The sequence below is a fragment of the Vulpes lagopus genome, chromosome 3 (assembly GCF_018345385.1).
Source record: "Vulpes lagopus strain Blue_001 chromosome 3, ASM1834538v1, whole genome shotgun sequence".
In the NCBI taxonomy this organism is placed as follows: Eukaryota; Metazoa; Chordata; class Mammalia; order Carnivora; family Canidae; genus Vulpes; species Vulpes lagopus.
In genome coordinates this window covers 99,748,705-99,761,355 of record NC_054826.1, presented here as the reverse complement: position 1 = coordinate 99,761,355, position 12,651 = coordinate 99,748,705, and the positions used below count along the sequence as shown (strand labels likewise).

The 12,651-nt window shown below is 47.1% G+C and overlaps 1 protein-coding gene across 3 annotated transcripts in view; it reads left to right on the top strand.

The window, feature by feature from the left end:
- Positions 1-248: 248 nt before the first annotated feature.
- CYTH3 (cytohesin 3) overlaps positions 249-12,651 on the top strand; it is an 84,690-nt gene continuing 72,287 nt past the window's right edge. For 2 of the 3 annotated variants that reach the window (XM_041748337.1, XM_041748338.1), the window contains exon 1: positions 249-431. In XM_041748337.1, coding sequence (XP_041604271.1) covers positions 389-431 — 43 coding nt within the window. In that variant the 5' untranslated portion in view covers positions 249-388. The remainder of the gene's footprint in view (positions 432-12,651) is intronic. The other variant, XM_041748339.1, reaches the window with a different exon arrangement.

Below are 12,651 nucleotides of genomic sequence, written 5' to 3'. Positions count from 1 at the left end.
AGAAGTGGCATCCCGCGCCCAGGACCCCGCAGGCGTCTGCAGTCCCCGCGGGGGCGGGGGGCGGGGGGCGGGGCAGGGGTCGCCGCGCCCCCCGCCCCCAGGGTCTACGCTCAGCCCCACCCGGCCCGCGCGGAGCGGTCCGGGCGGGGCCGGGCGCGTTCCCGCGGGCGGGGCCGCGCGCCCCAGGCCCCGCCCACCGCAGCTGGGGGCGGGGCCTGCGCGTCACGTGACGGCGCGCCGAGCGGCGAGCGCCTCGCCCGGCAGGAGGAGGCCCGGGCCGCGACCCGGCGCGCGCGCTGCTGGAGCCGCCCGGCCGCTCGCGCGCTCCGCACCCGCGGCGCCCACCGCCCGCGGCCCCGGGCTCGCCGGCAGCGGGAGCGGCCTCAACATGGACGAAGACGGCGGCGGCGGCGGGGGCGAGGGCGGCGGCGGTGAGTGTCGGAGGTGTGGCCGGCCCGGCTGGCGGCCTGGGGCGGGGGGCGGGGGTCGCGGCTCGCGGGGGAGCCGGGCGGAGGCGGGGCGGCCCGGCCGGGGCCCGGGGTCGGAGGTCCGGGCAGCGCCCGTGCCTGCTGGCGGCCATCCAGGCCCGCGGCGCGCCGGCTCGGGGCACAGGGGAGGGGACCGGCGGGGTCGCTGCCGAGCCGGAGCGGGGGTCCGAGGCGAGGCCGGGGTCGCCTGCGGCCGGGGTGGCCCCGGGCTGGGGGCTCAGAGGAGGTCGTGGGGGGTCGCCCTCCGGGGGCGGGGTGCCTTGGGGGCGACCTTCCCCGCCTCTCGTCGCCAAGGGCGTCCACGCCCTCCGGAGCCTGACCGCAGGAGGCTGACCCCCGTGGCGTCTTTTCTCAGGTGGTGGGAAAGGGGGGGGTGTCCCCGGGAAATGGGAAGGGGAAAGTTTCCAATTGGGGATCCTCCAGGTTCAAGAGGGACGGGTGGGGCGACGGGGTTGAAAGCCGTGCCAGTGCACCGGGCTTTGGGTCAGAGGTGGTCAGTGAGGAGGCTTCGACGAAGAGGGGGCACCCAGGGCACACGCATTTTACGAAATAAGGAACGTTATACAGGGTCGGCCAGGAAAATAAGTCCGAGCAGCCGAGGGTCGGAGTCGGGAGGGGCAGCCGGCGCTGAGGCAAGACGTTCGGTTACCCCTTGCAGGAGGATTTGCCTTCGTTGTAGATTACTTAGTGGCATGCAAATTACTGTTGTGTCATGCTGCGAATTATGTCTGAGCAGCAGCCTTACGCGTGTGTATGGAGGGGGTCGTTGGTTTGGAAAGTGCAGGGTTAATACCCCTATCTTACAGGGACACCCGAAGTTGAGGTTTTTCCTCTACTGTGCTGAAAACCTCCTTTATGCTGACCGACCGAATCTTCAGAACCCCTTGTAATGAGGGAGCGTTTTGGGGGAAAAAAAAAAAAATCTTGATTACAGGCTGCTGGAGCAGCTGCCTGTAAGAATCAGCAGTATCGAACGCTTTCAGGTTGAAGTGGTTAATCAAGGTGCCTTCTGGACTGTAAGTGCTGCCCAGGGGGGAAAGGTTTGGTGCCCCAAGAAGCGATGCGGCTGCGATGGTGGGAATTTGGCACCCTCGGTGGCATTTGGCAAATTCAGTTCTCACAGTTAAAGCTAGGGGTAGCACTGTGGCACCGAGTGGGTGTGTTGTTTATGAAAGAAAGTGCTGTGGAAAGAAGGAGCCCAGTTGCAAGCCCTCCTACAGCCAGGCTGTCTGTCTGAAGACTCTAAGCAAAGGATTCTCGTAGATACCCTGCTTCCTGCCTGTCAGGATTTGGTAACAACAGGCATGTAGCAGTTTTTCCTTCTTAGAAAATAAACGGCCATAATACTTAAACGTTTGACGTTGCTGGCTTGGCGATTTTGTTTGGAAGGCGTTTCCGACTCTGTGAATACAGAAATGAAGCCAGCTTGAAGGTAAAAGGCAGATGTAAAGATTAGAAAAGGAAGTCAGTGTGGCCCTGCAGTTTATAGATCTTGAGTGTTGTAACAAAGGATGTTATTAAGTATCAAAAGTTTTAAAACTTACTTGCAAGGTTGCTTTCCCAGGAGAGAGATTCAGAAGAAAAATAAAAAATAAAAAATCTTGTACCCAAAGATGTGCATTATGCTATTTGTAATGGCAGAAAATTGGGAAAGGCAATGCCTAATAGGAGAAAGGAGAGCTAAATTATGGGGGTGTAGGGGGGTTATCGATGAAATGTTCCAACCATTAAAAACAAGCAGTTGCTTTATGTATTGTGGTTGAAACAATGTAAAATCTGGTGATACTAGGGATATTTTGTTTTATTTGTCTATTTTCCAAGTTTCTGAAATGATGTGTATTACTTTCAAATTTGAATTAAAAAAAACTTATAAAACATCCTGTGTTAGGAAAGGGATGTGATTGTTTTTAATCTCCCTCACTAGAACAGTCAACAATGAGCAGTTATTTGTCTGCTAAAATACCCGGCAGCATGGTAGGTGCTCAAAGACCACTTTTATCGATGAGGTGTTTTTTTTTTTTTTTTTTTTTTTTTCATTCATCTTCCTTGTAGAAGACACTTGAAAATAAATTTGGCAATCTTAGAAGTATATTTTTGGATAAGTGAGAGCCTTAGAGTTTTGAAATAAGTCATTATAAAGTGATTATTGTATACATTTGATGTGCTTATATTTAACTATTTTTGGAGATCTTGAAGTTAACATATACCTCTTTAAAATTCTTTATAGTTATTACTGCCATTTAGATTTTTTTAAAAAAAGTCTTTGCTTTAAAACCTCACATTTTTGAAAATAAAGTCCAGCCCTTTGAAAGAGAATAAATTTCAGTTGCCAGTCAACAAAAACTATATTTTTAGAGTATAGGATAGAACTTTGGACTGTACATGGGGAAGTGAGCTGCAGCTTGTTTACAAGATAGGGTAAATAATCTATTCAAAGGGTAGTTACACAGGCACGGAAGGTCACTTAAGAGCCCTTTTTTGCTTCTGTGTGAGTGGGGTTAAAAGACTTCCAAAATGAATTATTTTTATAATTTAAATTTTTGTCCAGGGTATTATTTTGTTCTTTCAATGCAAGATAAGGGAGAGGATGGTGATGTGAATGGTAGGAAGGCAGTTCTGAGGAGGAACAAGATTACAAGAACACATTGTTACTTATAATGTGTGCAGAGTGTAGTTAAGGTATTTTTAATTCCTTTGGGGCTTTGTTGCCTCTCAGTTTTCTAGAACAGTTCTTGAGCTTTGTCTCTGCTTGGCAGGTGACTGGCTAGTTTGGCTCATTGCCACCATCTTAATGCTCAGTTTGGGAATCTGCCTGCATGATGCTCCTGAGTGGACCATCTGTGGCAGATGAAGTGAATGACTCTACCGGTTTTCCTCTCCCCGCCTCCCAAACGGTGTAGATGAGGATTAAGCGTGTGCTTCACATGAAAAGGTGCTCAGCTTCACTCGTAATGAAATAAATACAAATTAAGACCAGGTTGAGAGCCCACCTTTCACCTGTCAGACAAGCAGGGACCCCCACGTTTGAAACCATCTGTTGGCTGTAGGAGGGTAAATTAGTTACAGCGCCAGCCTGTATCCTGTTGGCTCAGATCCATCACCTGCCCTTCCCTGGCTGGCCGGCCAAGGGACTCACTCACCCCTGCAGGCAACATTTCCCAGACCTTTGAGTCAGCTGGCTTGGTGCTGCTGGATTTGGGCGATGGGGGATGGGGGAGATTGATGGCTGGAAGAGGGAGGAAATGGGGTTCTCTCCTCCTCTTGTTCTGCCTCAGACCGTCTCTGGTAGTTGCCTTGTCTCCTGTGGTTCAGCTCCTGCCCATTGACTGAGTCCTCTGAGCTTTAGAAACACCTCCTCCATTTGGCCCTCCAACTTAGAAATGGTAGCAGCTTCTTGCTCTTGCTGGTCTCTGGGTTCTCTTACCATTTCCTGTTTGACTTCTCAGCTTTTCCATCATGTGTGTGACCAACTCCTTGTATGAAATTTCCTCCATTTCAGCTCCTTAGAGGGCCTTCTGTTTCTCTGGGTGGATCCTGATGGATACAGCAGCATTGGGCAGCAGCAGCTTTTTTTTTTTTTTTTTTTAAATTCATTTATGATAGTCACACAGAGAGAGAGAGAGAGGCAGAGACACAGGCAGAAGGAGAAGCAGGCTCCATGCAGGGAGCCCAACGTGGGATTCGATCCCGGGTCCCCAGGATCGCGCCCTGGGCCAAAGGCAGGCGCCAAACCGCTGCGCCACCCAGGGATCCCAGCAGCAGCTTTTTAAAACAATTGCGCGTGTGTAAATCCTTTGAGCCAGCAATAACAGCTCTTGGAATTTAATCTGCAGGTGTATTTGTGCATGTTGGAGATACTATAGGTACATGATTACTCACTGCTTTGTGTGTGATAGTAAAAGAGAACCCAAGTGTCCACCTTCAGGAGCCTCATCAAATGCATCTTATACCCAGATGGTGAATGAAGTTGTAGAAAGGAATGAGCAAGCACTTCATGATTTTTTTTTTTTTTTTAAGAGAGAGGGGGAGAGACCACATGCACACTCTAGAGAGCATGTAGGGAAGGGGTGAGGCAGCAGAGGGGGAGACAGAATCTTAAGCAGGCTCCATGCCCAGCGTGGAGCCCGATGCGGGAGCCTGCGGAGCTTTATCTCATGACCCTGAGATCATGACCTGAGCTGAAATCAAGAGTCAGATGCTTACCCAACTGAGCTACCCAGGTGCCCTGAGAGTATTTTTTATATATTAAAGCATAACAGTTTAGGGGCACCTGAGTGGCTCAGTAGGTTAAGCATCCAACTTTGGCTCAGGTGGTGATCCCAGGCCTGAGATCATGAGCCTCAGTTTGGGCTCTTAGCAAGAGCCTCCTTCTCCCTCTGCCCCTCCCCCTATGAGCACATGCACACTTGCTCTCTCGAATAAAAGAATAAAATCTTTATTTATTTATTTTTTTAAAATTTATTTATGATAGTCACACAGAGAGAGAGAGAGAGGCAGAGACACAGGCAGAGGGAGAAGCAGGCTCCATGCACCGGGAGCCCGACGTGGGATTCGATCCTGGGTCTCCAGGATCGCGCCCTGGGGCAAAGGCAGGCGCTAAACCACTGCGCCACCCAGGGATCCCTAAAATCTTTTAAAAAATGTAGAAAATTATAAAATAGGTTACCTGTATTTTCAATCTTTGCACAGGAAATCACTGTTTTCTTGAATGTTTAGGAGCATCTAGGTGGCTCAGTCAGTTGGGCAGCTAACTCTTCTGCTCGGGTCATGATATCAGGGTCCTGGGATCCAGCCCTGTGTGGGGCCCTGAGGGGAGTCTGCTTCAGGATTCTCTCTCCCTCTGCTCCTCTCATAAGTAAATCTTTTTTAAAAATGTGACACAATCGGTGTTTTTAGAGCATATTCTCTTCTCAAACATTGATTCAACAAATATTGATAACAGCCCTACCAAATGCCAGGTCCTGTGCTTTTAGCACAAGGGTGAGTAGCCATGAATAAGGGAGATGAATTTCCTGCATTCCCAGAGCTTTTGTTGAGATTGGAGATGCACAGGAAATGTAAACAGACACATAAAATAATGGCAGATTATGCTGAGTGTGTTAAAGAACATCACCTGGGGTGGGGTGGGGGTGTAGAGAGGCAGAGGAAGCCTTTAGGAAGAAATGCTCTGTCAGGTGTCACCTAAAGGGAGAGCGGGCCAGGGTGTGGGCTGGAGGCAGCAGTTTCAGTAGGTAAGGAATTCACATTTTGTTCTAAGCATGTGAAGACGATGAAGGATTTTAAACAGGGCAATGGCATATGACTTATGTTTCAATAATTTTAGCCAGTGTTTACATAACGCTCTCTGTGTTGGGCCTTGTTCCGCGTGCTTTACGTATCTTAACTTACCCTGTTAGACACTTAACGTCACCATTTGCAGGTATCGGAGGCATAGGGAAGCTAAACGACTTTTGTCACATGTTACAGCTAGTCAGGGGTGGGGCAGGGATTCGAGTCCAGGTATTCTGGCTCCAGAGGCCACATTCTTCGCCATTGCACCCCCTGCCTTTCTAAGAAGAGTGATCCTGGCCACTGAGTGGAGGGTGGATCCCAGGAGGGGAGGAAGGATGTGGGGACCTCACTGCTGAAGTGGGAGCATGGCAGGTGTTCATGTGAGAGTCACAGGATCTTGGGGGATTGGGCAGCTGAGGCAGCAGTGAAGGGAAAGAGATATATGATCTATGTAAAGACACAGAAAACAGGGGATCCCTGGGTGGCTCAGTGATTTGGCGCCTGCCTTTGGCCCAGGGCGCGATCCTGGAGTCCCGGGATCGAGTCCCACGTCAGGCTCCCAGCATGGAGCCTGCTTCTCCCTCCTCCTGTGTCTCTGCCTCTCTCTCTGTCTCTCTATCATGAATAAATAAATTAAAAAAAAAAATAAAAAATACACACCTTGAGGGTGTCACTTAAAAAAAAAAAAACAGAAAACAGTGAAACACTCATGTTCCCATTGCTCATAGTTAAGAGAATACTGCCAATGTTACATTGTTTTAGGTCTTTTGTGTAAAAAAAACAAACAAAAAATCACAAGCATTACAGGTAAGCCTCAATCTCTGCATACGGCAACATTGTTTCTGCTCTGGCCAAAATTTTGGGGCCATCTTTTGTTTCTTTTGCCTTAGCTGCCTGATGTTTTCCCTGCATAGTGGCCTGAACGATCCCTTTAGAGCAGATCATGTCACCCCGTCTCTGAGTCTGCACTATTCTCAGCCTAGAACTTTCTCTGTATCTGTACTGTGGCCCCCAGGACCTGTCAGTGAGGTTCCGTATGCTCTAGTCCGGGGGCCTGCCAGCTTTCTGTAAGAGAGCTGGGTAGTAAATATTTTTGGCTTGGTATGCCACATACTGTTACAATTTTTTTTTTTAAATAGCCCTTTAAAAACTTAAAAAATATTTTTACTATATTTCATGACCTAGAACACAGTACATAGTAGGCCTTCAGTGAATGTATGTTAACAGATGTCAAATAAAGTTAAGGTCACTTGTTGAATGATTCCTGGTCCGACTCACATCCTTAGGGGTATTTCCTAAGGGCGGATGTGAGTTTGCTTGGGTCCCATGGTATGGTTTTCATACTTTAACATATACGCGTGTGCCTGTAGATGAGGTAAAGGTCTCAGTTTGTTTAAAATTATAAAAATGGCATCATCCTATCTGGAATGTTCTGCAGCTTGCATTTGAGATTATCTATGTTACCATTTGGAGACCCTATTTATTTCACAGAATTGCTGTAACATTTTATGTATCTTGTCCCACGTTGGACTTTTTTTTCCTTCTTCTTCTTCTTCTTCTTCTTCTTTTTTTTTTTTTAACATCTCATTTACTCATTCATGACAGACACAGAGAGAAGGCAGAGACATAGGCAGAGGGAAAAACAGGCTCCCCGCAGGTGCAGGACTTGATCTCAGAACTCCAGGATCACACCCTTACTGAAAGTAGACGCTCAACCGCTGAACCACCCAGGCAATCCACTCTGTTGGACTTCTCTGTAAATTTTACGTTGCTCTTACCAACCATACCCAGGGGAACTCCTGGACTTGTCTGCTTCTACAGACATTGGGGCGCTTTTCTAGACGGCAGCTTCAGAACTGCACGTGCGAGTATAGGCATGCTCTTGGTTTCCTTACCTGCTCACAGACTGTTTTCTCACTGGGGACAAGCTCCTCAGCTCTGGGCATGTATCAGACTTCCAAGCGTTGGCCTGTCTCCTGAGGAAGAAATGATGCGTTGCTTCACCAGTGATGAGATGTGTTTTGGAGAATCAGATGGACATGCCGACGACATCTGGGAGGCCAGAGGTGCAGGAATCAGAGAGGACTTCCCGCCCGGTTCTGGCTCATGTGACAAGGTGGTGATGCTGGTGCTGCTGCCTGAGAATGGAAGGTCGGAGGAGGTGGGGATAGGAGAAAGCCATTTGGAGAATTCTTATGTGTTTTTTTTTGTCAAAAATGTCATTACTTTGCTCTCACTTCTGAAGGACAGTTTCATTGGGTCTACAGTGGTAGGTTATCAAGTTAATTTCTTGCAATGTTTTGACCCGTCATTTCAATGCCTCTGGCTTCCATGGATTCTGTTGACAAGTCAGCTGTATCTGTCTTGTCCTTTTGAAGGTCATGTCTTCTGCCTCATCACCCCCTCCTCGCCTGCTTAGGCTGCTTTTAAGATTCTTCTTTTTGCCTTTCATTTTGAGCTGTTACTGTGATGTGTCCAGATGTGGTTTCCTTGAATCTGTCCTTGTTGGGATTGGTGGTGGTGGTTCTGCTTTTTGGTGATGCCGTGACAAGACTTAATCTTATGTTAGAGTTGGAGTTGGAGAATTGGTGCTCATTATCTCTTCATTCGATCCTTTGGCTGCATTCCCCATCTCTCCTTCTGGGACTCCACCTTGTCATCATGTTCTGTGTGTGTCTCAGACTCTTCATCCTTGTTATCTGTTCAATGCTTCCCTCTGAATATTTCCTTTTGACCCATATTCCTGCAGAGTAATCCTTTCTTCGTCTCCAGCCTGCAATGAAACCCATCTCTGGAGTTTTTAATTTCAGTTACTGCTGCCTTTTGCTTTCTTGATTTTTTTTTTTAAAGATTTTATTTATTTGAGAGGCAGCAAGCACGAGTGTGGGGGCCGCAAGGAAGAGGGAGAAGCAGACTCCCCACAGAGCAGGGAGCCTGATGTGGGGCTCAATCTCAGGATCCCCAAGACCATGACCTGTGCCAAAGGCAGTTAGGGGCTGAACCACCCAGATGCCCCCAACTTTCTTGATTCTTTTTTTAGATTCCAATTTTCTGCTGAAATTTTTTGTCATGTAAACTAATTTCCTTGTTCTATTTTTTTTTAAGATTTTATTTATTTTTGAGAGACAGAGGCAGAGAGATAGGCAGATGGAGAAGCAGTTCCGCATTGAGCCCAACGCGGAACTGGATCCCAGGACTCTGGGATCACGCCTGGCCCACCCAGGTGTCCCAATTTCCTTGTTCTGTTAATCATAGTTATTTTAAAGTCCATGTCTGATAATGTCAGTATTTGGATAGCCCATGAGTTTATTCTGTTGTCTATTCTGCCCTAGGTTTTCAGTCGTGTGCTCCTGACTCTAGACATACCTGTTAATTAACTTGTAGACAATGAGTATAAAAAATTGTGGAGGTAATTTGAGACTCGGGCAGTTTTCCTCAAGGGAGGCTTCTGGCAGGCAGAAGTAGGGGAACACCACTTTAGAACTGTGAGCATAGGTCTGCTTCTGGTTTACCCCCATCCTGGTGTAGTTGTCTGGTGGTCCTCTCTGAAAGCCTGGGGTGTTTACTAAGCTCCTTCTATCTGGCAGCCCCTGAGCTCTTCCCTGGTCCCCTGAGTCTGCTGGAGGCTTTGCCGGCCTGCTCAGATTCTCCACCACTTGTTTCTGCTTAGCTTTTTGGCCTCTCGGCTTCTGCAGTGAATTGGCAAATGTCTCAAAGAGAAAAGTGGTTCAGGTTTTGGGCTCACTTCTCTGCACTTGTCTCTGGGATCCTGGCCTCCTGAGTCCACACTGCGTTGGTAGATCCCCGATACCTTCACACAGTTGCTTCTTATGATTTGTCAACTCTTTTAGTTGTTCTTGGCAGACGGGTTGGTCTGTAACAAACTAGTCAGCTTTTACGAGAAGCATCATCTTAGGATTTTTAAAAGTGGATTTGTAAGTGAAACATCCCAGTGGAGATGGTAGAAGGGCAGGCGGCTGTGAGAGTTGGCGGCTTAGAAGACCTGATTGGGTGGGAGATATGTGTTGGAAAGGCTTTCATTCATTTCAGTTCATGGGACTGGATGAATGAGATCACTTTTAGGGAAGCAAGTTGAGAGGAAGGGGAAAGTCCCAGGGCTGGGGACAGCCCCATAAAGCAGACTGGGAAAGGGGAGCCAGTGATGTCGGGGGCTTCTCAGAGGTTGTACAGAAGTTAAGGGAGGAGCCATGTTTTGGAAGAGAGGGTGCCCTGATTGTGCTTGAGAGGTGCACTGGACAGAGAAGTGTCTACTGGCCTGGGGGAAAGGCAGGGAGCAGGCTTAGGAGGGACCGGGAAAGATGTTTGCCTGCTTTAGGAAAAGCAGGCACCACGCCCTTGGGTGGAAGTTTGCCCCAGGATGAGAGTGGCAGGAAAGCCACAGGGGTGGGGCTTGGCCAGGGAAGGATTTTGTGTGTTTTGCCTTGAAACGCTTCTTAGGTTTAGGTAAGAGGACCTACCTAAATCATTTAGGTAGAGGACCAACAGTAATTCCTGCTGGGTGAGTTAGTACAGTGTTGCTGTTGGCCTGGTCACACTCTTAGCATGAATAACTTTGGGAGAGATGGATTCGTTTTAAAAAGTTATTAGCAGATCCTTTAGGAAGCAGGTTTATCAGTCAGCGAGAAGATGGCCTATTGAAATGTGGGAGGTGAAAATATAGGTGTCCAAGTAGCTGAAAAGCTGCTTAAAATAGAATCACTTTTGGAGTGGTGGGAGAATAGTAAATCATTTAAATAAGAATAGAAGATACATGGCTCTTCATCCTGATTTTTGAAATTAAACTTACCGACATCCTATAGTCAGCTCCCCAGTTAACACGAAAGAAGACATTAGATTCTGCAGGGTTTTATAAATTTGTCTGAAGACAATTCTGCAAGCATTTATTTGGGATACGTAGAGTATTATGTAAATACTATATTCACCTGAGTCAGTTTAGTTGTCTAAGAAGATTTGGTAATTTGCTTTCTCAGAGCAAATTTACTCTTTCAGCTGACTTAGTTTTCCATAACTCACCAGGAACATTATTCAAATAGTAGAAAATAAGTTCCGTTTTAAACTCTCAGCAGGGTTATTTTTAATTACTCTTGCTTTTGAAAAACTGATTTCTGTAATTAATAAAAGCAGTTTGCTATAAATCTGGACATTTTAATGATGATTGAAAAGTATTTCCCAATATCTAGGTAATTAGTGATTTTTTTTTTTTTTCAGTTTTCATCCAGATGTTTGGCAGCCTGTAAACCCGGCCTCACTGCAATTTTCTAATTCACTTTCATGGGAACATATAATATTCTCCGTTTATTTTGGACAGCAGAGTTTCCTTTTTCTCTGGACAGATACATATGAAACACATGGTCTTCGAGTGGAGTTTGTGGTCCTCTGAGAATTCTCTGAAGGAGGAAATGGGTTGACCTACTGGTTGCTATGAAGTAAAAACAATCTTGTTTTCATTTTTTTAGTGAACATCTGGGTTGCATTTATTATTTTACATTCTCGAGGTTCTTTAAAACCACAGTTTGATAATAAGAGGGTTCATTAAAGCAGTAACTATTTAGCTATTTCTAGAATTGATTTAAGTGTTAGGGTGGTTGATAGGTTTTAAAAAATAATTATTAAATATTTCTTTCCTTTCTGTAAGATGAATAAATAAAATCTTTAAAAAAAATCAAGAGCTGTTATTTAAGAGTTACCTCTTACAGATGAGAGACACAGAGAGGCAGAGACACAGGCAGAGGAAGAAGCAGGCTCCATAGAGCCCGATATGGGACTCAATCCCAGGTCTCCGGGATCATGCCCTGAGTTGAAGGCAGACCCTCAACTACTGAGCCACCCAGGCGTCCCTAGATATTATTATTTAGTGTATTATTAAGAAGCATATATGTTAGCATATCACATTTTATTTTATTTTTTTTTTAAGATTTTTTACTTATTCATGATAGAGAGGCAGAGACACAGGCAGAGGGAGAAGCAGGCTCCATGCAGGGAGCCCGATGTGGGACTCGATCCCGGGTCTCCAGGATCACATCCCGGGCCAAAGGCTGCGCCAAACTGCTGGGCCACCGGAGCTGCCCTTATTTTATTTTTTAAAAGATTTTATTTATTTACTCATGAGAGACACACAGAGGCAGAGACACAGGCAGAGGGAGAAGCAGGTTCCATGCAGGGAGCCTGATGTGGGACTTGATCCTGGATCTCCAGGATCACACCCTGGGCTGAAGGCAGATGCCCAACCACTGGGCTACCCACCACCCAGACGCCCCAACAACTCTTGATTTTAAACCGTAAAATGGGATGTAGATATTTTGAGGGGCAGGGGCAAGAATCATCAGGCTGCTCATTTCTCTCTTGACCATCGCTGTTCAGTTGGTGGCTGTCCACATGGCTGTATTTGACTCTGTGACACTGTGGGCTGCCTATTGCAGATCCATCCTCCTCTTCCTTTGTCCCGGGTTCTTTACAAGGAAGGGGACATTATTACCACTAGAGAGAATGAATCTTTTTTTTTTTTTTTTAAACATTTTATCTATTTATTCATGAGAGACACAAAGAGAGAGAGGCAGAGACACAGACAGAGGGAGAAGCAGGCTCCATGCAGGGATGCCCGACACGGGACTCGATCCCCAGACTCCAGGATCATGCCCTGGGCTGAAGGCGGCGCTAAACCGCTCAGCCACCTGGGCTGCCCTAGAGAGAATGAATCTTAAAAGGTATAAACCAGGGAAGGAAATCCCTCTTTCTTTATCATTGATCAGAGGAGGGGAGTATAACCAAGTCTGGCCAGTGAACTGTGAAGGGCAGTTTGCTGGGGGTACTTCTTGGAAAGGTTTCTCCGTTCTTGGAAAAATAAGGAAGAAACAGTTCCTTGTCTTCGGAT